This window comes from Bos grunniens, chromosome 19, assembly GCF_055505025.1.
Source record: "Bos grunniens cultivar Pamir isolate PY7600 chromosome 19, Bosgru_T2T1.0, whole genome shotgun sequence".
Taxonomy (NCBI): Eukaryota; Metazoa; Chordata; class Mammalia; order Artiodactyla; family Bovidae; genus Bos; species Bos grunniens.
In genome coordinates, this window is record NC_141183.1 from 18,901,926 (window position 1) to 18,924,087 (window position 22,162).

General features: G+C 59.4%; 1 protein-coding gene across 2 annotated transcripts; it reads right to left on the minus strand.

Moving 5' to 3' along the window:
• Positions 1-518: 518 nt before the first annotated feature.
• ADAM11 (ADAM metallopeptidase domain 11) lies at positions 519-21,314 on the minus strand. Of its 2 annotated transcripts, XM_086357306.1 has the most exons (27): positions 21,043-21,259; positions 20,388-20,563; positions 11,308-11,384; positions 11,056-11,122; positions 10,008-10,093; positions 9,843-9,918; positions 9,371-9,437; positions 9,235-9,302; positions 8,817-8,891; positions 8,660-8,731; positions 8,332-8,498; positions 7,712-7,796; positions 7,500-7,590; positions 7,332-7,383; positions 6,746-6,845; positions 6,584-6,655; positions 6,388-6,480; positions 5,932-6,012; positions 5,399-5,449; positions 5,232-5,295; positions 4,915-5,014; positions 4,595-4,714; positions 4,335-4,503; positions 4,131-4,245; positions 3,953-4,043; positions 3,259-3,276; positions 519-2,728 (listed from the first exon to the last, which is right to left on the minus strand). In XM_086357306.1, exons 1-27 carry the CDS (start codon positions 21,110-21,112, stop codon positions 2,713-2,715), a joined length of 2,319 nt encoding a protein of 772 aa, XP_086213432.1. In that variant the 5' UTR covers positions 21,113-21,259; the 3' UTR covers positions 519-2,712. The 2 variants fall into 2 exon arrangements, with proteins under 2 accessions (XP_086213432.1, XP_086213433.1); XM_086357307.1 differs by lacking the exon at positions 519-2,728 and having other exon boundaries at positions 2,919-3,276; positions 21,043-21,314.
• Positions 21,315-22,162: the final 848 nt, after the last annotated feature.

A 22,162-nucleotide genomic window follows, 5' to 3' on the forward strand; every position in this document is an offset into this window, starting at 1 on the left:
CTCAAACTTGGCCCCCAGTGTGGGGACGGCTCTTGGCCTTGGCTGTGCTCAGCCCCTTCCTGCCCCAGGCACAGTGAGGCAAGAGTCAATTCTCTGAAGGCCTGAAATGAAAGCACAGCACCCTTGGGACCAGAGAGCAGTTTGATCCAGCTTTCTGGACTCTTTTGGGAGGTAAGGAGAGTCTGGCTTCAACCATAAAAGGGAAGTTGAGTCTTCTGCCTCTTGCTAAGATGCTTTCCTGCTCAACTCCCATCTACTTTGCTGAAACTGGAAAGGACAGTTCTCTTTGTTGGGAGAGTGAGGAAGCGGAAGGGCCAGGCCCTCCACCCAGTCGGTGCCTATTTCCTGGCTGGGAATGGAAAACTATGCTCCTTCTTTCCAGTCTCCCAGCGCCCAGTCCTGGGTGCTCCCTTCCCGCTCTTGGTGTCCAGTCATCACACTCCCTCCAGGGCCACGGAGCACAGGGGAGGGTCCTGGCCACAGTGTGGTCATTCACAGAAAGGAGACACAGGCTGGTGTGAGTTCCGTGGAAGCCCTGGGACGTGATCTTTAATGGACGTTCCTGTCCCTGCCTCCCCACCCCGAGCCCCAGATGACGTATTTACAGGATGCTGTTTGGAGCCAGTTCCAGGCCCACGTCAGTGTGCCTCCACCCCTCCCTGGGCACCGCCAGGGTGGGGGCTGCCAGGGTGGGGCAGGAGGATGCGGACAGCTGGGAGCCAGGTGGACTGGTCACAGGAAGTCTTGGGTTCTCCACACCCCATCCCCACCCCATGTGCACGCACACACAGACGTGCCCGTGTGTGCAGAGGTATTCACGCTTGTGCGGAGATGTGGATCCAAATGCTTGTGCCAGATGCATCGCCACCTGTGTGCAGGTGAGTACCACAAGAGGCTGCCTTAAGGTACCGCCGCAATAGTGCAAAACCCAGCCCTTAGCTTCCCGACCCCGCCTCAGCTTGTGTGGCTGGCTGGTGGGGCAGAACTGGCCAGAGGGGTACCCCACCTACTCCCTTGCTTGGGCAGTGCCAGCTGGAGCTCAGTATCAAGGACCGCACTGCACATGCATCCAGCCACCTTAAAGGGTGTCAGTGGGCCTCAGTCCCCAGTTTGCCCTGAGGCGTGGTACAGATAAACTGGGAGCCATTTCTTCCATGATTCCTCCTCACAGATGCCCCAGAGGAACTAAGACAGGCAGCTCAAAGACCCTGGGGGTGTTCAGAAACCCCTGGGGAGGCTCAGGGGTATCCCTGGGCAGAGGAGCTCCATTCATTTGTGGCTTTCATCCAGAAGGTAGCTTGATCCCCAGCTTGCCCCTGCCGGCTGGTTTTTAGCAGTCAAGGAGCCAGAGCTCCTATATCCCAAGTGAAGGTCATGAGGAAAGGCCATGGGCAGGACCGTGTTTGTGGGGGGACTGAGGAATTCTGCCCAGCCTCGGCCTCAGGTTTGGCTGCAGTGGGGATCAGATCAGAGGACTAATGGGGAAAATGACTGTAAACTTACTACTTGGCCCTGGAATGGGGTTAAGGAGCAGAATGGGCTTGAGAGGGCCTTAAGGACGTTTCTGGAAGCTGAGGATCAAACGTTAAGACTTGCCTTTTCCTACTTCCTCTCGCACATCACAGGCAGAGCCCCTAACCCTCCAGGCACTGGGCCACCCCTGGCCTTCCCTCCTTGGGAGAGTGCTCCCCAAGCAGATGGCCTGGGACCTCTAGGCCATGCCAAGGGGCACTTAAACCCTGAGTCAGCCCCAGCATCACCCTTCTTGAAAGGGGGAAGGTGCCATGTTATTTCAGGGACTACATATTCTAGGACCCTACCCTCCTCCCAAATACATGCGTCCTGGCAGGGACAGCAGGACGACTGTTTGGGAATTGAAGACAATCTGGGACGTGTGGTCGCCGTACCCATAACCTAGGCCTCGGGCACGGAACAGGCAGCTTTGGTTTGATTCAGCACTCGGACTTGTCTCCAAGCTCAGCAGGGCTGGGCGGAGGGGGTGCGCAGGGTTGCCGGGCCCCTGCCTGGCTTGCCACGTTCAGTGAGAAGATGCCAGGTGTGACCACCCCTGTGGGGACGGCCAGAGTCACACCCCTTCGGGAAGGGCCAGAGGGATGGCCAGGCCTCAGCTCCTTCAGTCCCTCCTGAAAATGTTGAAATATCCCCACAGCTGCCTGGCCCAAGCACCCCCAAAGTTACATTCATCAGTTGAGATTCAGTTAAAAAAAAAAAAAAAAAGGAAAAATAAATAAATAAAAGGTTGATGTCAGCTCCCTCCCCCTAGGTTCCAGAGAGGTTAGACCCTCCCTGGTTCCAATTGCCTGGTTTTGAGGTCCCAGCTGCCTGGTTTTGAGGCGGGGCCATCCCAGGCCACGCCCATCACTGGCTGCGTGCCCTCCCGCTGCCCAACTTGAGCTGTGGCAATCTGTGATGATGGAGGCTACATTCACAGGAGGAGAGTTGGTGTGCAAGGCCAAAGCCGCATGAGGTGGGGTGGGGGACCATGAGGAAAATGCCCTCCAGGCCTAGTCCACCCTGGTGGTGTGAGGGCAGGGCCACGACCCGGCCCCAAGCCCCTGTGGGGCCAGGAGTTGAAGGGCTGGGCCCGGAAGACATTTGCATGGTGCCTCCCTCCGTGGCTGGGCGGGGGCAGCCTCCTGGTTCTGGGCGGAGATGGTGGGCGCCAGACTCGGAGGGAGGGTGGGGTGGCACTTAGGCCCCTCCGGACCTGGAACGGAGAGGGGGCATCAGGGGAAGATATGAGGCAGGGCCTAGAGGGAGAGCACCCCCACCTCAGCCGGCCCCGGGAGGTCAGTGCTGGGCCCTGGAGGCAGCGAGTCACAGGCTGGCCAGGGAGGGGGTCTGGCGGGAGGTCAGACAGTGGCGACATGAAAGACAAAACGGATGGGACGCAGAGGTAGGCTCCCTTCCCTGGGGAGGAGTGGTGGTGGTGGGGCGCGCACAGCTCCAGGTCCATGGGGCCAGAGGTGGGTTGACCATTGGAAGGGCAGGAGTTAAAGTACCAAGGCCTGAGGGGTGAGTGGGCTGGAGAAGGGGGCACGGGGCACGTTGAGGACTCTCTTCCTGGAGCGGGGTTCTCCCACCCCGGGAGTGACAGCCGTGACCGCAAGGGTGGGGGAACCGGCCCCAGCTCCCCATCAACAGAATGCGAGGTGACGAATGAGATGGAGGAGACAAGGACAGCGGGAGGGAGAACGTGGCCGGCGTCACACTGCCCCCTGCTGGGTCGGGTCGTACCTTCCTCGGCGGATGTTTCTTCAGGAGCCAAAGCGAGGCGAGGCAGAGAAAGGAAAAGAAGCCTTCCGTGACCCTCCCCTTCTCCCAGGGAGGGGCCTCCGGCTCCCAGGAGACACCTGGCCCCAGAGATGCTAGACATTCCTTTGTCCCTAGACGCTAATGACAAGTCCAGGGATGTTTATCCCAGGTTCAGAGGAAACAAAAGAAGGGCGGGTCCAGGAAAACCTACAGAAGTGGAGTCCTGCATTGAGTCCTGACTGCAACTAACTCACCGCCTGACCCTGGGCCTCGGGTCCGTCCTCTGTACAGTGAGGGGTTACACCAGCTTGAGGGCCTCCAATATGGATGCCCACAGAACAGCCATTAGGGCCTGGGGACTGGGAACTCAGGCAGCCCCTGCTCAGCTCCGCTCTGTGGCCAAGCTGGGAGGCACTGAAGAACAGGGGGACCCAATCTTCTCATTTTTCAAGAGAAGCTGGAAATCTGGATTCTTAACATAAAATCCCTGGGTTTTAAAAGTCTGAGTAACTGATTTTTTTAAATATAAAAACAAGACCCTGTGGGCTGGCTTGGCTTGCAATGTGTGAGCTCTGGTTTAGCTAACCTCTCAGGGAGGTCCCCTCAGCTCCAACAGCCTGGGGTTCTGATAACCCTGGGGGATGCAGGGGGTGTAGGGGGCGTATTTGTGTCTTACTTAAATCCCCAGCCCGTGCCACCCAGGACGATGGCTGCAACCAGAACAGCCCCGGCGATGGAGCCGATGATGATGTTGGTGCCGCTGGGACCTGGGGAGGAGAGCAGGGTGGGGTTGGCCGGGGCAGGCATGGAGAATGAGAAAGACAGAGCCCCACCCTGGCCAGTTCCAGCCTCACCCTTATATCTCTCTGTCTCCCCCGTGGGCGGAGACGTGGGCAGGGGGTTGTGGATACTGCAGTCTTTGCCCGTCCAATCTGGCTGACAGATGCACTTCCCTTCGTTGCTGCAGACCTAGAGGTGGGGTGGGGCCAGTACAGGTAAGCAGGGCCCAGTCCCCTCTTATAACCCCCTCCCGCAATCCCTGGCCTCCAGACACCCACCCCGTGGTGGGAGCAGATCCGGCGCTCGCCACTGCCTGGGCAGGTGCTGAAGTTGAAGGCAGAGGCTGGCAGGCAGCGATGGTCCAGGCACAACATGTTGGGCCCGCAGGCTGTGCCGTCCTCCACGTAGCTCAGGTCTGAGCCATCAGCCAGCTGCACATGACCGCCCCTGGGGAGATGGCACAGCGAACCTCTGCCCTTGCCCTCCACCCCCCACACAGCTGCAACTTCCCCTTCCCCAGCCATGGTCCCAGCCACACCTGCAGTCCAGCTCCTTGCCCTGGTGGTAGAAAGTGACGCTGCTGATGTCTCCCCCTAGATCCCCCAGCCGAGGAGCTCCAGAGATGTTGACACAGAGGAGGAAGCCACATAGCACATCCCTGTTCGTGTAGAGACAGTGAGACCCAAGTCTGACCTCAGACCCAATTACAGACCTCATGTCTGCCCTCTCCCCATCCCCCGATTTTTCAGTCTCCCATTAGGACTCAACATCCTGCCCCATCTCTGAAAAATCCCTGCCCAGCCCCAGAGCCCCAGCCTCTAAACTGGGATGGCCCAACCAGAAGCTTTGACAACTTACTGTTTATTGCACTGGACCCAGCCTGACCCCTTGCGCCCACAGTTGCCACGTTCTGTCCCCTCCACATTCAGCTTCTCATAGCAGAAGCGATCAGCAGCCGCTGTAGGGAGAAGAGGCCAGCGTCACCGTAACCACTCCAGAACCCACCTGAGACCTCAGGCCTGCTTCTCCAAAAATGGCCTGATTCCAAGTCCAGCTGAGTCACTGAGATCCTGGGGAGCTGCATATCTTTTGGAGGGGTGTTCAGCCAGAGCCTGCCCCCCTCTAGCCTCTCAATTCCAGTATCCAGATACCTTCTCCCATCTCCAAAGACTCACCATGGCCCCAAAGGGCCTGGCACTGCCGGTCCCGGGTTTTGCAGCGACCTCCGTAGCAGCGGCCCTAAGGGACAATCAGGAGACAAGGGACAGAGACACTGAGGACAAGACAGGACACTGGACTGAGCCAGAGACCCAGACAGGGCAGAGCTTCCATCCCTTCATACCTGTTCGTGATCACAGTAGTAACCGTCCAGCTTGTGCAGGTTAGGTGGACACTGTGGAAAGAGGCACTGGACTGAATAGAGCTGCCCCAGGACTGGGAGCTAAGTTCGGCTCCAGGGAAGAATAAAGGCCTGCCAGGTAGGGGCTCTGGCCCAGGGTCCCTCCATATCAAAGACAAGAGCAGAGAACTCAGATCACATGGCTTAGCAGGTCCCAAAGCCTCTCCAGTCTCCATCAGTTTTCTGCACCTACTTCACAGGCCTGGGAGTACTCGATGACTGGCATGTAATAAGGATTTAGACATTAAATAATATTATTATCCACTGATATCCCTAGTACACACCAGGCATCTAGCCAGACTATAAATACTGGTCGAATGATTGGAAGAGCAAAGCCAGGAGGCATGAAAAACTCATATCTCAGACGAGAAACAGCCTGATCAGCGGTGGCGACGCCAGCAGCCGAGAGAAGGGCTGGGGAGGGAGATAGTGGCCGCCTCGCTCGGGGGTCCGCAGGGCAGCCGGGACGGACGGACCTGGCTCGAGTCCCCGGTGCAGGTCTCCGCGATGTCGCACTCGTTCACAGCCTCTCGACAGGACACACCCCGCGGCTCGTACTAGAGAAGGCATGCATTGCGGGGTTCAAGCAAGAACCACGCACTTCCGCGTCTTCCCGCCTCCTCGGCCCCACCCTCTCCTCGGCTCCGCCCCGGACCTCTCCCTACCCACTCGCACCGTCCCCAGGTCCGCTCACGGTTCCGCCCACCCCACCACTTATCATCAGGTGCTCCGCCCCACTCCCGGTAGCCCCGCCTTCAATAGAACGTAGGCTGCCGCACACTCCACCCCTCTCCTTTCCCATTGGCGCTTTCTTCGCGTTAAGCTCCGCCGCCCCTACGGCCCCACCTCCCTAAGTCCCACCCTCTACATGTACTCTGCCCAGTACCTCCCGGTCCCGCCGCCTTTCCGCCCCTGCGGCGGGTACCGCTCACCTTGCAGCGGCGACAGCAGAGACCGTCGCTACACATGGCGTCGTGAGTCAGAGTGCATTTCTTGCAACAGTTCCCTCCCGCGCGGCTGCACTCCTGAGGGACACCGAAGGCGAGCCCTGACCCTCCCCACCCAGACCCTCCCTCGCCCACCCCCGCGTCCCCCGCCTCCCACCTGGCGCCCGCACCCGTCTCGCACCTGCACCGAGCCGCAGTCGCACTCCTCCCCCGCCTCCACGAAGCCGTTCCCGCACTCAGGCGGGTCCAGGAGCTGCGGGGATGGGGTGTCGTGTCGCGAGTCTGGCCAGGACCCTGCCCAAGCCCCGCTCCCACGTTCCTCGCCCTGCGGCTGGTATTATACCTTGAGGGGCTTGTTGAAGAGGCAGCTCCCGCCGCCCTCCTGAAGAAACTGGTTGTACTCGTCGATGCTGCAGCGCGAGAACTTGCGGGGCAGGTAGAACCTGGGTAGGGGTGAGGGGACCGTGCTGCCGAGTGCCCGCCGGCGCACCCTCTCGCCCCTTCTCAAGATTGGGATGGGGTGCACCGGAGGACTCGGTCACTGTCTCGAGGAGGCTGAAGATCTATGTGCTTGGACACTGCACGAAAATCCTCCCGCCTGCCCATCAAAGGGCAGTGGGCAGGGGATGCCGCTCCAGTTGACTCCCCGAAACTTCAGGACTCCGAGAGAGTCCGAGGGAGGTTTGTGAGCCGAGGAGGGGAGGGGCCTCCAAACGAGGCTTTGGCGGCGCCCAGTGGGCGACTGTGAGTATTGCAGCCTGGACAATTCTGGCGTCCGGCTAGGGAATGCATGTCTCCCTGTACAGTGTCCACAGACAACTGCGTTTCTTGGAATTCTGAGTGGTCCCGAGAGCAGGGTCTCTTGAGGCAGCCAGGTCCAGAATGTCACCCAATGCTCACCCTGCGGCTCCCTTTGCCCAAGAACTCACCCAGTGTCCTCCATGATGCAACCCAGCCAGTTGTCCGGACATTTGCAGTCCCCTGCAAGTTGAGCCAGGTGAATGTAAGGGAGGGTAAAAGACGGTCCCCCTTGTGTGGACACCCTCTTCACTTCTAGAATGTGGGTCTGGGCTGGGGGTGAGGGTCTTCACTGATACCTGCCGAGCTCCGGTGTTTATTCCACATCATGCCCAGGTTCTGCCCCAGCGTCTGGGCCAAGGTCACCGCCATGGCCCCCATGTTGTCATACTTGGGGTGAAGAAGATGGAACCCAAAGATGTCTACATCCCTCCAAAAGGCACAATGTTCATGCCCTTCGCAGCCCCCTCCCTCCAACCCCCCACCCCAGCCACACCCCCACCCAGCTTACCTCGTTCACACCCCCTCCCCTAGACAGCGAGCAGATGCCCCCCACGTAGGCAGCCCCGCTGCTGGTGCTCTGGAAAGTTCTGCCCCTGGAAGAGAGAGGGTTGCCAGGAGAACTGGCTAGCCTGTTCTCCCTGGTGGCTAGCCTGGGCTGTGAGGGGAGACAGGTGAGCCCCCATACCAGAGCCCCTCCATGGGGAGGTGATGAGCAGTGCCCTCCATGTCAGCCTGTGTGACTCAGGCAAGCCCTTTCCCCTTTTGGGTTCATTTGCCCATAAGCCAAATGAAAGATTTCTAATAGGTCATCTCTAATTGCAAGGACCTTTTATCAGATTTTTCTCCCGTACCAGGGCATTGGGTCCCTGAGAAAGGGATGCTGGGACCATCTGAAAGGGGGAGCAGGGTGAAGGGGAGGTAATGGGCAGAGGAAGGTCACAGGGTAGGGAAAAGGGGCCTCAGCCTAAGAGGCAGGGGTAGATGACCAGCCACTGTTGCAAGGGCAGGTACAAGGGGATCCCAGTCACCTCGCCCTGCAAGAGCACCTGGCCCAGAGCCATGTTCAGTAACTCTGTGATCTGCAATGATCAACAGAAGCTGGCAGGGTCCATGGAGTGGGGGACTCACGAGAAGAGGTGGGTGGCATCACTGGCCTCAGGCAGGCCCTCCCGCCTGTAGACCATGAGCCTGGCCAGGGTCTCCAGGAGGTCATCCTGAACCTGGATCTTGTCCCCATCTGCCCACGTTTCCATGGCAACCAGCACGATGCGGGTATTGAGCTGCTCCTTGTACATCTGTGCCAAGAAGGGAGAAGATGAGGAGGGGGTTGGAGGTCAATCTGTCCGTGCAGGAAGTTGGGGTCAGAGGCTGCCTATGCCGTCGAGCGCTCACCCCAAGGACATGTGCATTAGTGTGGGGTGTGGGAGGAGAGGGGAAGGCAGGGAGGGCTGCTCACCACATCTGCCAGGTTCACCACGGACTTGGCAAAGTTGCTGGTGAGGACCACCGACTGCCGCATCTGCCCGAACTGGGAAAGAAGAGGGTGGGCAGAGGGCTGGGCTGCTTCCAGTCCCTCCTCCCAAAGTCACCGCCCCCTCTGCCTGGGAACTTACCAGCTGGTGGTCATTGATCACAATCAGCTCCACGTACTTGGTCTCACTGTGCACTGTAGGGTGGCCCCGGCGGACCTAGGGGGAGGGTGGGCACTTGGAATCAGTTCCCTCCACGTCTGGTCAAGCTGCAGACAGACTCTAGAGCGGCTGGGCTCCAGCCAGGAACAGTACCAGCTCTCCACTGGCGGGGGCCCCATCCAGCCTTGATATGGGACAGGCAGCCTCGGTTTGCCCAGGACGGGGATGTGTGCAGACACTAGCCTTAGGGAGTGGGGTGGGGGGCTTCCTCCCAGGGGTGTTCTCTGACCTCCAACCACATCAGTCAGAGCCCTCCTTTGCCCCAGCTACAGATGGGGATATCCTGTCTGGACCACTGCCCGAGGTCTCTGCAGTGGGAGGTCTGTGCGGGCCCCCGTACCTGCCTTTTCCTTCTCAGCCTTGGCCTGTTCGGAGGAGCAGGATGGTCCGGGGCAGCAAACAGGCAGCCTGGGGGGAGGGTGCCGGTGAGGGGGGCACAGCCGGCCCCCTCCCTAGCCCTGCTTTCCCTCCCTTACCTGGCTCCCTGCATCCGAGGGGGGCTGGGAGAAGAGGGGTCCGGTAAATGAGGTGGGGAAGGGGTCCCTGCAATGAGGGGAAATGAGTTCTTGGGGGGGCTGGCCAGGTCTGCTCTGAACCGCATTGTGGGGGGACATCTCCTGCCCTTCCCCCCACCCCACCCCAGGGTGACCCAGCACTGGCCGGAGCTCCCATGTCGGATCTGGTCTCCCAGATGCTCAGATTCCAGGGTCAAGACCTGGGGGTGCCCTGAGAGATAGGGGCAAAGGACACTGGAGCCTGGTGGGAGGTTACTTGGAGGACAGAGGGGACATTGGAGCTGGGGGGCATAGGAGGAGGGAACCAGAGCTGGGGTCGCTGCAAAGGGCAGTGAGGCTGAGGTTACCAAGGTGGAGGAGGGTGGGGGGGGAAGGAGGCAGCCGCAGCCACTGAGATGACAGCCACTGGGACGACGAGTGGGGAGGGGCTCACCTGGGCGTTTTCCCAAGGCCCGGCCATCTCTCGGGGCTCCACGATGTAGGTGAAGTTCCCATCAGAGAAGACCCCACTGCAGTGAGAGAAACGCAGCTCCCCACCGTCCCCACCGGCCCCAGGCCTGGAGGCTCCTCCCACCACCCAGCCCCTCCCCACACTCACTGCAGCCCCTGGCAGGTGGAGAGGGCAGCAAAGGAGTGGGGGTTCCCTCGGAGCTTCCCCTGGTAGTAGCAGTGGTCTCCAGCACCCTAGGGGAGCAGAGAGCGTGATGGCATGCCCCCTTCCCAGCATGAAGGCAGGAGGATGCGTGAGGGCTACTGAAGCTGCCCGTGTGGTGTGAAGGTGGCTGGAAATCTGGGGACCTGGAGTCTGGCTCTGCTCTGGCTGTGCTCCTAATTGGCTGTTTCACCCTGGACAAGTTCCTAGCCCTCTCTGGGCCTCCCTTACCTCATCTACAACATGAGGACCCTGGAGCACATCAGTGCCTCTTAACCATGAACTGGGGCTGGTACAGGGGTCACAGACTTCTTTGAGAAGACTAAATGACATTCACATAGCACCTACTGTGTGCCAGGCAGTGTTCTAAGTGCTTACCATGGATCAGCTTGCTTAATCAGATGAAAGCTATGGGCTCACTCCCGACACACACACACCATTTCACATATAGTGTGTTCACAGATGCCACAGCCTCCATGGACCACCCTGGTCACGTGGTCTGCGGTCTGTGAGGGACTGAGCAGCGTGTGTCCTCCCTGCTCGGCTCGTGGGTCAGACGGGACTGACACCCCCTCGCCTCTGCTTCCTGCAGAATTACTTGTGCTCCAGTTACTGAACAAGCTGGAGGGGGAGGGCCGAGGCTATTTATAGACACTCATTTATCTTTGCTCACACACCCCTGGGCCTTCGGGCCTGGGACCCTGGGGTCCCAGGGAGCCAGGAATTCCTGGAGCCTTGGTGCTGAGCAAGATTCCGGCCATGGAGCACTAGGGGGTCCTGAAATGTCTCCAGGCTGGCAGACAGGCTGGCTGGGGCTCTGTCCCCTGGAGTTGGGCAAGGGGAGCTCAGAGCTCCACACCATTTGACAGGCTGCCCGGACTCTGATCCTGGAGGGGCCAGGCCAATCTCCAGTGCAGAGTATACCCCCAAGCCCACCTCCACCGACCACCTTCCCCATCATTCCACCTCCCTGACCCCTTCCAAAGGCACTCACAGTGCTGTGCTGGGTCAGCCCCTCCCGGCTGAAGTGGCGCTCCACGTATTGTGAAGAGAGAAGGTGACTGGAACAGAGTGGGCAGGAGGAAGAGGGGGTCAAGGTGGGGCTGGGTCCTGCTTGGGACCCAACCCCTCTCAGATCCAGGCCCCCTGCCCCAGCTCAGCCCCCAGCCCCCACAGCCACACAAGCCCAGGCCATGCCTTGCCCACCCGCGGAGTGCTCAGCCCCTGGACTCCAGGCCACACTCACTGGTTCAACTCCAGATCCAGAGTGAAGTTGGAGTTGAAGGCTGGGATGACGAAGCTCACCTGGGCCAGATGGACAGGCTGGGAGAAAGGAGGGAAGGCAGAAGGGGAGTCGACCTGGGGAGGCCTGGAGGTGGGAACTGAGGGGCCAGGGAAACCCGGGTACAGGGAGCAGCCCTGGGGAGGGGATGGTCCAGCCCCGGCAGCTGTGGGGACCACTGATTTGGAGGGAAGATGCTTTCCTCCAAGCTCATCTTCCTCCAAGACCCTGTTCCTTTCCTGAGGTGGAGGGGCAGGTGTGGGCATCCTTAGGCACTGACCTCCCTGCTCTCTGGGTGCCAGCCCATGCTCTCTGGTGTAGGTGCCTCCCTGGAGCCAGTCTACAGGAGCAGCAGGGAAGGACCAAGGCAGCTCAGCCTGCCCACTGCCTCACACCAGACCCTCCCTGCTGTTGGCAGGGCCACCCCCACTCCCAGGTAGACTAAAGGGAGACCCCTAGAAGTACCATGGGAAAGAGGCAAACAGGAGATGGGGTGCAGTGTGACCCCTGGGCCCCACTGAAGCAGGTCCCTCAGCTCCTCCCTATGTCCCCTCCCTACATTGGCCCCAGCCTCCATTTATGGAGGAGGCTTTGTACGCTCCAGACAGGGTTAGAATTGATCGAAGGGCCACTGGAAGCTGGGGTGATGGGCAAATACCAGTCTGTCTGGAGGAAAGAACTTGGCTCCTCTACCCTCAAGTCCATTGCCCTCTGCCTCGCCCAAAGCAGCTCATCTTTAATATTTCAATCCCATGGTTAATTTTTAAACACGGAAGTTTTCCCGATAAATTTTTCAGAGGGGCCTTTGCCGTGGGGCTGGGAGGCTCCAGGTTGTCATGGCAACGTACCAGGCCTGAGCAAGATGGCTGCCCTCCCAGGCCTGGGCGCCCAGCTACTGTGGGGGGTGGGGGCTCCAGAGCTGAAGCTAGTGAGCCTGGAAGGAAAGCGACCCTGAGATAAGAAGGGGCAGGAGAGTCTGGGCTGAGTGGGAGTCGGCCTTCTCAGCTCCCATGCCCACCGCAAGCCTTAGGTCTTACAAGAGATCTGGAAGCAGGAGAAGGGCCTAAGCAAGGCTGGAGCCTTCTTCTCATGCCCGTCCATTCAAGAAGGGTAAAATCCAGATCCCCAGATGAGGGGCCCACCACCAAGCTGTACAGATGTGAGGAAGTTTGTTGGCTGTCTTTTTTTGTGGGGGGAGTAGGTTACAAGAAGGAGGGGAGCCCCAGTGTCACAAAACCCTGTAGCCTGGAGCGAGGCGGCTTCCTGGTCAACTGCCTAGACTTCTACTCTTCATGAGCCTTTGGCATGTGCCAGGCACTGTTCTAAATACTTTACGTGTGTGCGTGCTCAGTCGTTAAGTCATGTCCAACTCTTTGCAGCCCCATAGACTGTAGCCCGCCAGTCTCCTGTTCATGGAATCTTCCAGGCAAGAACACTGGAGTGGGTTGTCATTTCCTCCTGCAAGGGATCTCCCCAACCCAGGGATCAAACCTGCACCCCCTGCATCTCCTGGATTGGCAGATGGATTCTTTACCCCTTCATCACCTGGGGAGCCTAAACTACTTTAAGAATCATCATATTCGATCTTCTCAACAAACAACCCAATGGAATAGATGCTACTGTTATCCTCATCTGACATATGGGGAAACTGAGGCACAGAGAGGCTAACTAACTTGCCCATGGTCATAAGACTAAGAAGTGGTAGAGCTGGGACTCAAGCCTCAGGACTCAGCTTCTGGGGCCTTTTTACCTGGAAGGTGAGGTAAGGTAGAAGTGGCCCAGTGTCCATGAGAGGCCCTGGGAATCAGGGTGAGAGTGCAGAAGGGCCAGAGCCTGGGTCGGGAGCCCTCTGAGCCCCAAGGACACGGACTCACCCCATCCCAGGTTGACTGAAGCTCCAAGCCTCATCCTGAGCCCCTAGAGCATCGATTAGACTTGAAATAGAAAGTCAAGGACAAGGAGTCACTGCTTCTTCCTCCTCACCTTGGCCTGGATCACCTCTGCTTTCCCCTGTCCCTGGGCCCCGACCAGCTCTGTCCCCAGTACCCTACCTCCTTGGTCTGGCCCATCCCTGCCCTCCCTCTCCCCTTGGGGGACTTAAACCCTCTCTGCCTTCCCCACCCATTCCTGTCTGGACCACTCTTTTCTCTCCTGCCTTTAGGTCTGTTTCTACTTGTTCATTCTGGCCCAGGGACAAGCCTCTGTCCCTGCTCCTATGCTGGCCACCCAGGCGAGCAACCTGTCCAGGCCCCTTGCCTTGATTCCACTCTCGGAAGCTGGTGGCCTCAAGGATAATCCAGCAAATTCTCTGAGTTCAGACTTTTTCCCCTGAAAATGGTAAGAGGAGCCTAGATGCAAGCCTGTGAGGTTGGCTTGTGTGGCAGAGGCTGTCTGGGCTCAGAGGATTCTGGAAGGGGCGACCCTGGTGCTTGCAGAATCTCCCCCACTTAAGAAGTCGGTGAGTTAACCCACCAGGCTCCCCTCTCTCTGTGCGGACCAAGCTGACCACCCCCTCTGGAGACAGCCACATCAGTGGGGGAGCAGACCCCAGGTCCTCTCTGTCCTCAGCCCATCTGCAGCCTGCCAAGGCCTTGGCTCCCTCCCCACCTGGCAGGGCCTAACTGGGGGCTGGGCGCCTCCCCAGCAGCTTGTGTCTTGTGTCCCAGCAGGACACAGGGCTCAGGCCAGGAGGGGACCTGGGGCAGTGCAGGGCTGCTGTGGGGGCTGGGAGGCAGGCCCAGGAGAAAGGGGAGGGAAAGTGCATAGTTGTACAGGTCTGCCTGACCTGGCCCGATGTGGGGGACACGATGGGGACACCCTTTGTTTGCAGGAAGGGAAAGATCAGGCAAACCCACCTCAGTCCCCAGGACCTCTGTACCCCAGGTGGCTGGAAGGGGGCTTCTGCTGGCACCAGAGTCCTAACCCCCCCAGCCCACCCTCAGTTAAGATTTCAGCTCATGTTCTATTAACCCAATTGCTCCTAGCATGGCTGGGCTCCTGCCCCAGCCTGGCCCATCCCCGACCTCTCCTGTGATCCCTCAGTCCCTCCCTTGGGAGCCTCTAGTGTCCCTGACTGCCGTCCTCCCCTGTACCCAGCTGCTGGTGACAGCCGACCAGGCCTCCACCCTGTGCCCTGAACTTGCCTCTTGCTCCCCGGCCACTGGCTCCCACATGCTCAGGCTCATTTGATCTCAACCCGCCCGGGCCGTCTGGTGCTCATTTTATAAGTGCCAGGGAGGGATACTTGGAGGTGACTGGCCCAGGGCCACACTGGGGAGGTACTGGGTCAAGGCTCACCCTCAGGCTGGTGTTCCTGTTGCTCACGGCCTCTGTGACCACCTGGCTGCGGTGACCTTGCCCACCCCGAGGTTTCCCTGTTGCCAGTTGGTCCACTCTCCAGGAATCCGCTTGCCCACCACCAGATAGAATGCAGAGGTCAGGAGGTAAAGACCCTGCTGAAGTTCTAGAATGACAATACAGGTACCAGGGCTCCTCTCTACACCTATGGGGAGGTGTAGAATCTTGGGGAGGAGTCTTGGAGAGTCCTGGGGGGGGAGGAGGTTAAAGGCCTTTCTGGTTCCCAAATGCCCCAAAATTCGAACATCCAGGTGCTACTCCTCACGCAGCAACCTGAACTCCTCCCTCTGAACCTCCATCTCTTCCAGGACCTTCTCTTCCTCACCCTCATCTGTGACCACAAGCCTCCACCCACCCAGCCGACAGGGCTCTGAAGTGAAGTGAAAGTGGCTCGGTCGTGTCTGACTCTTTCTGACCCATGGACTATACAGTCCATGGAATTCTCCAGGCCAGAATACTGGAGTGGGTAGCCTTTCCCTTATCCAGGGTATCTTCCCAACCCCGGGATTGAACCCAGGTCTCCCACATTGCAGGTGATTTCTTTACCAGATGAGCCACAAGGGAAGCCCAAGCATACTGGAGTGGGTAGCCTATCTCTTCCCTAGCAGATCTTCTGACAGGGCTCTGCTCCCCTCTATTCCTGGACCCTCGGGCACACTGATTTCTTTGGTCACTGGTTCAACTTTTCACAGGGGTGGCACGTAGGCCCCCGGGGCTGCAGATGCACCCGCCCTTTTTCCTGCCCAGGAGCCCCTACACTTATGTTGTAGGAAAGGCATCAGAAAGAATGAGTGAGCTGCTTACCCTCTCTGAGCCTCAGTCTCCCCACTGGTAAAATGATGTTGTCATGAGGACTAAAGGAAAGCCCTCTTTAACATGTTATTCTCACAAAGGTTGTGCTTAGTCGCTCAGTCATGTCCTACTCTTTACGACTCCATGGACTGCAGCCCTCCAGGCTCCTCTGTCCATGAGGTTCTCCAGGCAAGAATACTGGAGTAGATAGCTATTCCCTTCTCCAGAGGATCTTCCCAATCCAGGGATAGAACCCAGGTCTCCCGCATTGCAGGTGGATTCTTTACCGTCTGAGCCACCTCACAAGGGTTAGTAATAATAAATGAAGAAAGAAGTGTCAATGTTCCAGCGGAACTGAGCTTTGAGGAATTGGATAAACCATGTGGGCTGGTGGTAGCAGATGGGGAGGAGCCAGAGAGGCAGGAGCCCCGACCTGGGAGAAATCCCCCCTGCCATTCCCTGCCCTGGTCACTCAAGATGCAATGAGGCTCCACTTTTCAGCAGGACCATGGGAGTCCTGGGGAGTGAGCACAGTTGGGCCAATTTCTGATAATGGAATTTGACCTAAATGCTTGAAGACAGAGTCACTTCCTTATAGGGTCATTAGTCTCTCTGGGGACAGTCTGGGCAGCTGGGTCCCTCTAGACAATCAGGAGGGTGCTTAGGTGAGGCCAAGTCCACAGGTTAGTCTGGCTGGAGAGGACTCAAGACGCCTGCCATGTTGCCCCCCCACCCCGCAAACCTGCCTGGAGTCTGACAGGTAACCCTAAACACCCTAGCTCCTGTTTCTGGCACCCAGCGCTCCTGCCACACCTGGCCCGGGAGGGAGGGCAGGCCTGACAGATGTTGAACATCTGCTCTTGCCAGGTCCCAGGACACCTGACACCCATCATCTCCTCTAATCCTCCCAGCAGTCTGGCAAAGCAGGGACCACTGTTACCCCCATCTCATGGGTGGGGAAGGTAGGGTTCAGAAGGCTTGCCCAGGTCACTCAGTCAGAAGCAGGGGAGCCAGGACCCACAGAAGCTGTCCTGCCTCAAGCCACAGGTGTAGCCTTTCAAAGGGAAACTGAGCTTCCTGAATGAATTCTCTCTGCCCAACCTCAAGGCAGGGCTGGTTCATGGCCCTCCCTGGAGCAAGCTGGACTCAGCGCAGATCCCAGCCCTGGCTTCCAGCCACCAGTCTCCTCCAGGAACCCCCTCCTGCCTCTGACCCCAGGGCAGAGCTGTGACCTTGGCCGCAGAAACCACAGCACAGCCTTGGCCCAGGGCAGGTGCTAGGGCTCCAGGCACAGCCTATGGCTCCCTGCCCATGACTGCCATCTTGCAAGGGCAGGGGAACTAGGCTTGCTTAATTGCCCCCCAACCCTCTTCAGCAAGACAGCATGAACACCGCAGCACACACCCTTGGTCAAGGGCTTCCAGGTGGGAACTGATGGTCGGGACAGCCCTCACAGGAGCGCAACCCAGTGACTGAGGTCCCCTCCTCCAGCTGACTCACGGCCCTGGGACCCTTCACCCCTCTGTTCACTAACTCACATCTTGCCCTCTGTTTTGTTCTGAAGGAGGCTGGGTTTTTCCAGGGGGAGGCACAGCCCACATAGCAGCTTGATCCCTTCAGAACACATATAGCCTCCAATTCATTCAGCCCACTGACCCAGGTACCCCTGTGCAGTGAACAACCAGCTCGACTGTACACTGTAGCCCAGCTCACCCTTCCACCTCACTCCCAGCTGCAGCCTCCCGCTGATCACAAGTTTCTGCACTTCCAGAAGCTCCCCCACCTCTTGGCCCTAGGCCCAGCCTGCTTGCAAACTGGACAGAAGTGAGGTGTTGAAGAGAGCTGTGGCAAAGAGGGCAGAGGCCCCTGGCCCCCTCTTTGCTGTACCCCTGAGTGAGAGGCCAGCACGCACTGGCTAAGAGGGCTGCCCTGGAAATCGGTCTGACCATGCTACTTAAGTGCTGTGTGACCTGGAGTACTTCACTCTCGGTGCCTGTTTCCTCATCTGTGAAATGGGAATAATAATATCCTCACCTCCTGGAACTGGGTTGAGGATGTAATAAATTAATAAGACACAAAGGCAGAACAGTGTCTGTCCCACCAAGGGCCCAGTAAATTTAAGCTTTAATTTCTCTAGCTTCTAATTCCTTCCTGGCCAGCTTCCCTCTCCCTGGCCAGCTTCCCTCTCCCTGGTCCCCACTCACAAAAGTCAGGACTTTCCCCATCACCACCTCCTGGAAGTGGGTGGGTCTGAGATGAATGTTCTCATCATCTTGATTTGAGGGATCCAGAAGCTAGGCCTCAGAAAGGTGCAGTGGCCAGCCCAAGGCTGGAGCAGGTGAGCACCCCGGATCCCCCATCCCACCCTGCCAGCCAGCATGTGTCTCCCAACTCGCCATGTGATCCATAGCAGATGGAGATCTTGCTGCTGCTCCAACAACTTGCTTTGCTTGAGGTCCCAGATGGGTGCAAGAACGTTGGACAAAACCACACAGTGGCAGGGGTTGGGGGGCACTTCCTTTGGGACACCGGGCTCAGGGCTGCGCAGGCTCCACCAAGAGCCCCTGAGGTTCTGAGGCCAAAATTGCTCCAAGGAGAAATGCCCAGCGGGAGCGGGAGGCATTCCGGTGAGGAGGGAATATTCCAGAAATCTCATCTTGTCTCCCTTGGTCCTCCTCCACCTTGTGCTGGGTAGGGTTGGAAAGTGCCGCCTGTGCCTAAATCCAGAGAGTGCAGAACGGCACCATGGGAAGAGCCCTGGTCTTGGAGAAAATCACTCCACTGATAAAGGTCTCATTGACTGGGACTTCCCTGGTATCCAGTGGCCAAGACTCTGTGCTCCTAAAGCTCTGGGTTCAATCCCTGGTCAGGGAACTGGATCCCACATGCCAGCTCTAAGAGTTCTCATGCTGCAACTAAGACCTGGTGTAGCCAGATTTATATATCGATATATAGATATATCGATATATAGATATATCGATATATCGATATATAGATATATTTAAAGATCTCATTGACTTTGGGCAAGTTACTTAACATCTCTGAGCCACAGTTTGCGTATCTGCAACATGGGTAGACAAAAGTTACCCGCCTTACAGAGTTGTGAGAAGTCCACCTCAGGGGAAACAAGTACCCACAAGGCAGGGCAATGAGTCAGTCTCCTGGGGAGGCTGAGGTGAGCTCCAAGGGAAGGGAGGGAGATCCCCACTGGAGGTGACTGTGACCACTGCCCCACAGATCCACAGAACCCTCCACTCCTGCCCTCCAGACACCCTGTTTGGCTTATTCAGACTTGGTCAGGCACACATGCCAGCCACTCACCCAGCAGAGCAATACCCAAAGAGATTCCCCCATCCTCTGTGCATCCCGTACAGTCTAGTTGCGCCCATCCTGACCTCCCCTCTGTCACAGGCACCACCATACCTCAGAATCCTGCCTGTGACTCTCTCTTCAGGAAGGACTAAGCTGAAGGAGCACCCACTTTTCATTCCTCCCTGGCCCCCCAGCTTTCCCTCATCCCTGTCCTCTGATCCCACTGTGGCAACAGCCCCTCCTACAATCTGGACATCCCCTATGATACCAATCAGGAGACCCAGAAGCCTGCAACAGAAGTCAGCTCCCAGCCATGGTTCACAAGCAGGGGGCCACCAGGGGAGAAAGCTGGACTGAGGACCAAACCCAGCCAGGATGACCCCATCCCTGGCCCTGGGACCATCCCTACTGCCCATCTACCACCTGCCAGGGAGCCTGGGCAGCCTCCATCCCCTTACCCTCCCTTCTAGCCCACCTTCTTCTCCCCCTCCCCTCTGCCCCTCTCCCAGGCCTCCCCGCTCAGGACCATTAAACACCCCCTCCCCTGCTCTCTCAGGCACTGCCCTGAGTGATGGTCCATCTATTATGCATGCTGCCTTCCTGCTCCATTCCATTTCCCGACTAGCTCCCCTGCACCCCCACGGCCCCCTCCACCCCCCCTAAGGGCTTTTAACCAAGTACATTAGGCAGGGCCAGATGCCAGTCTGACAGATGTCCATAATGCTAGCCTCCGTTTCCCTCCTTCCTCTCTCTGCCCAGCTCGATTCACCTCCCACCACTCCCAGCTGCCAAAACTTCCCAGACCTTGGTGGTACCCTTCCTCTGAGTCTCTCTACTCCTCCTGTTTCTGCCAGGCCTCACCATCCCGCCCTCACCGCCCCTGTTGGCCTGGCTAACTTTCAGCTTCAAGCTCCTAGAGAGCCGAGGCGTGCTGAATGAATATTCCATCTGGGTGATTATTATTCACATGATATTAATTAATTATTAATTGCAATTAATCTCCTTCATTTCTAACCTTCCTCAGGGAGGCAGGAGGGGCCTGGCAGCTGAAAGGGACAGGGGGTGAGTGGAGTTGGCATTTGTGAGTGAGCCTGGGGCCTCGAACATTTTCCCAAGGCCCCACCCACAGTAAGAATGGGGAGGAGAACAGTGGTTCTATCAGTGCACAGGGGGAAACTGAGGCAGAAGTAAGCACTACGTTGGTCCCTCCAAAAGCCCATTGACAGTGGCTGTGGCAGAAACCCAGGAGCCCCAACAGCTGACTTCCTCCTGCCTCTCACTGCCCTCCCCAAGCTCCATGTGGTGTAGCATCGCTTCTTTGGACAGGAGAGGGGGCTGGTGGAAGGCTGACCAAGGCTGGACTGAGCCCGGGGCCTTCTGGGTCCTCTGAAGGCAGGGAATCCCCACCCTGACGGGAGGGGGCCTGGAGAGGGGCAGGCAGGTGCTCCCACTAGTGGGTTCTAGCACCCTCTGGGTAGCCCATTGCACGGAAGGGGAGGCGCCCAAGCCCAGGCTGCCCCGTGGTCGCCCCTGGGCTCTAAGGCCTGCTTCAGCCCCCTGGCCTCACCGCCCGCCCCACTCACCGGGCCGCCCGGAGGCTCCTGGCGGACCCTGGTATCCAACTGCTGCTTTCGGACCTCTCCCCCCGAGCTCTCCCCCACCAGACGGCTGGGCTCAGTGATCTCCGGGGCTTCCGGACCCCCCAAGTGTGGAGAGACCCTCCAGCGCAGAGCTCCAGCAGGACCCCAGGTCCCCACACCTGGGGAGAGAAGGCCATGGCTGCAGACGGATGCCCACCGGTGGGGCAAGAGACCAGGGCACGGGGTGGGTACGGCACGCCCCTCCCCCACTCTGCTGTGGCCCTTGGATCCCGGGGGTGCGGGGGTTCTGGGTGGGAGGACCTGCTGCCCTGCAGAAGGGGAGAGGGGCCAGGAGCTGCTGCACTCCAGCCCGGCCGTCACGACTGCCCCCCCGCCCCCCACCAACCCCATCTCCCCGCGAAGCCGCAGAGACCTGCAGACTCCACGGCCGGCGACAGGGGGCTGGCCGCGGTGGGGGCCAGATGGGGACAGGTGGGTGCCTGCACCCTCCCTCCTCCCCCGCCCCCCGCCCCCCGCGCTCTGGACCGGCTGTCACCCCGAGCACTGCAGAAAAGGTGGCTGCAGTAGAAACTGCCGCAAAACCCGGGGCGGGAGCAGGGAGGGGGCGCCGGGGCCGGGCCTGGCGGGGGTCACTCACCCGGCGAGGGGAGCAGCGGCAGCAGCAGCAGCGGCAGCGCCGCGAACGCCCAGCGCCGCAGCCGCCTCATGGCTCGCTCATAATCCTCAGGGTCCCGGGGCTGCGGCGGCGCGCGGCGCGGGCGGGCGGGAGGAGCGGAGGGCGGGGAGGCGCGGGCTGCGGGCGGCGCTGGCGGGGGCGCGGGGCGGCCGGGCGGTGGGCGCGGGCCGGCGGGAGGCGGCGGGGAGGGCGCCCGGCTCAGCGCGCTCCGGCCGCGGCCATCCCGGCGGGGTGGCGGGCAGGGTTAAGAGCCGAGCGGCGAGCACGTGAGCCGAGGGCCCGCCCCCGCCCCCCGCGGGCCCCCCCAGCCGTGCAGGGCCGGGGCCGCCGCGGCGCGAGGACAAAAGAGGCGCCGCCCGCCCGGGACCGGCCTTCCCGCCCCTCCTCGGCCCCCTCGGCAGGTGCAGGGCGGGGCGCGCCGGTGTCCACCTCGCGGTACCCGCCTCAGCCTCCCTTGCTTGGAGACCTGCGAGGACCCGTCGGTTCTTAGGGGGCGGGAGGCGGGGTACAGAGGGACCCCCGGGTTCTGAGCCGGAGATGGCCCCTCTGGGGCAGATCCATGGCTGCCCTGCCTCGGTGCTCCCAGCTCCGGCTTCAAACCCAGGAGGGGGCTTCCTTGGAACCAGCCCCAAGCGCCCCGCTCCACCGAAGGCTGGGGAGCCAGGGACAGGAATGAAGGGCAGGGGCTCTTGTGGCCCGCAGCTGGCTCCGGCCTTTGGGATCTCCCGTGGCCGAGCAGGGCATTGGGGGTCTTCTCAAACCAGACCCCTTTCTATCCAGCAATTTCCTTCTTTGGATGGATGATACCCCAGGGTCTTCTGGCTTTGCTGCCGACCTCCGAGGAGGTTGGCTTCCCCTCTCTGGGCTGAGTGCCTCACACAGGGTACCCTGATATTTTCCCCTTCCCCCAAATACATAACTAGCCAGGTAATTTACATGATGGTAGTGTGTCCCATTTCTGTCCCTCCATTTTGGCAGTCCACATCTTTGAGGAGCAGAAGATACCTCTGGAGCCCACAGCCTCCCCTCTCTGCCAGACTAGGTTGCCCTGGCTACAGACCATCTGGCCTCTGTGCCTACC

Coding starts and splice junctions, on each gene's coding strand:
- ADAM11 (XM_086357307.1), bottom strand. CDS start 21,112: ATGAGGCGGCTGCGGCGCTGGGCGTTCGCGGCGCTGCCGCTGCTGCTG. Junction 10,094..11,055: donor GGCTGACCCAGCACAGCACT/GTGAGTGCCTTT, acceptor CTGCTCCCCTAG/GGTGCTGGAGACCACTGCTA. Junction 3,277..3,952: donor GGCACGGGCTGGGGATTTAA/GTAAGACACAAA, acceptor TGGCTCCTGAAG/AAACATCCGCCGAGGAAGGT.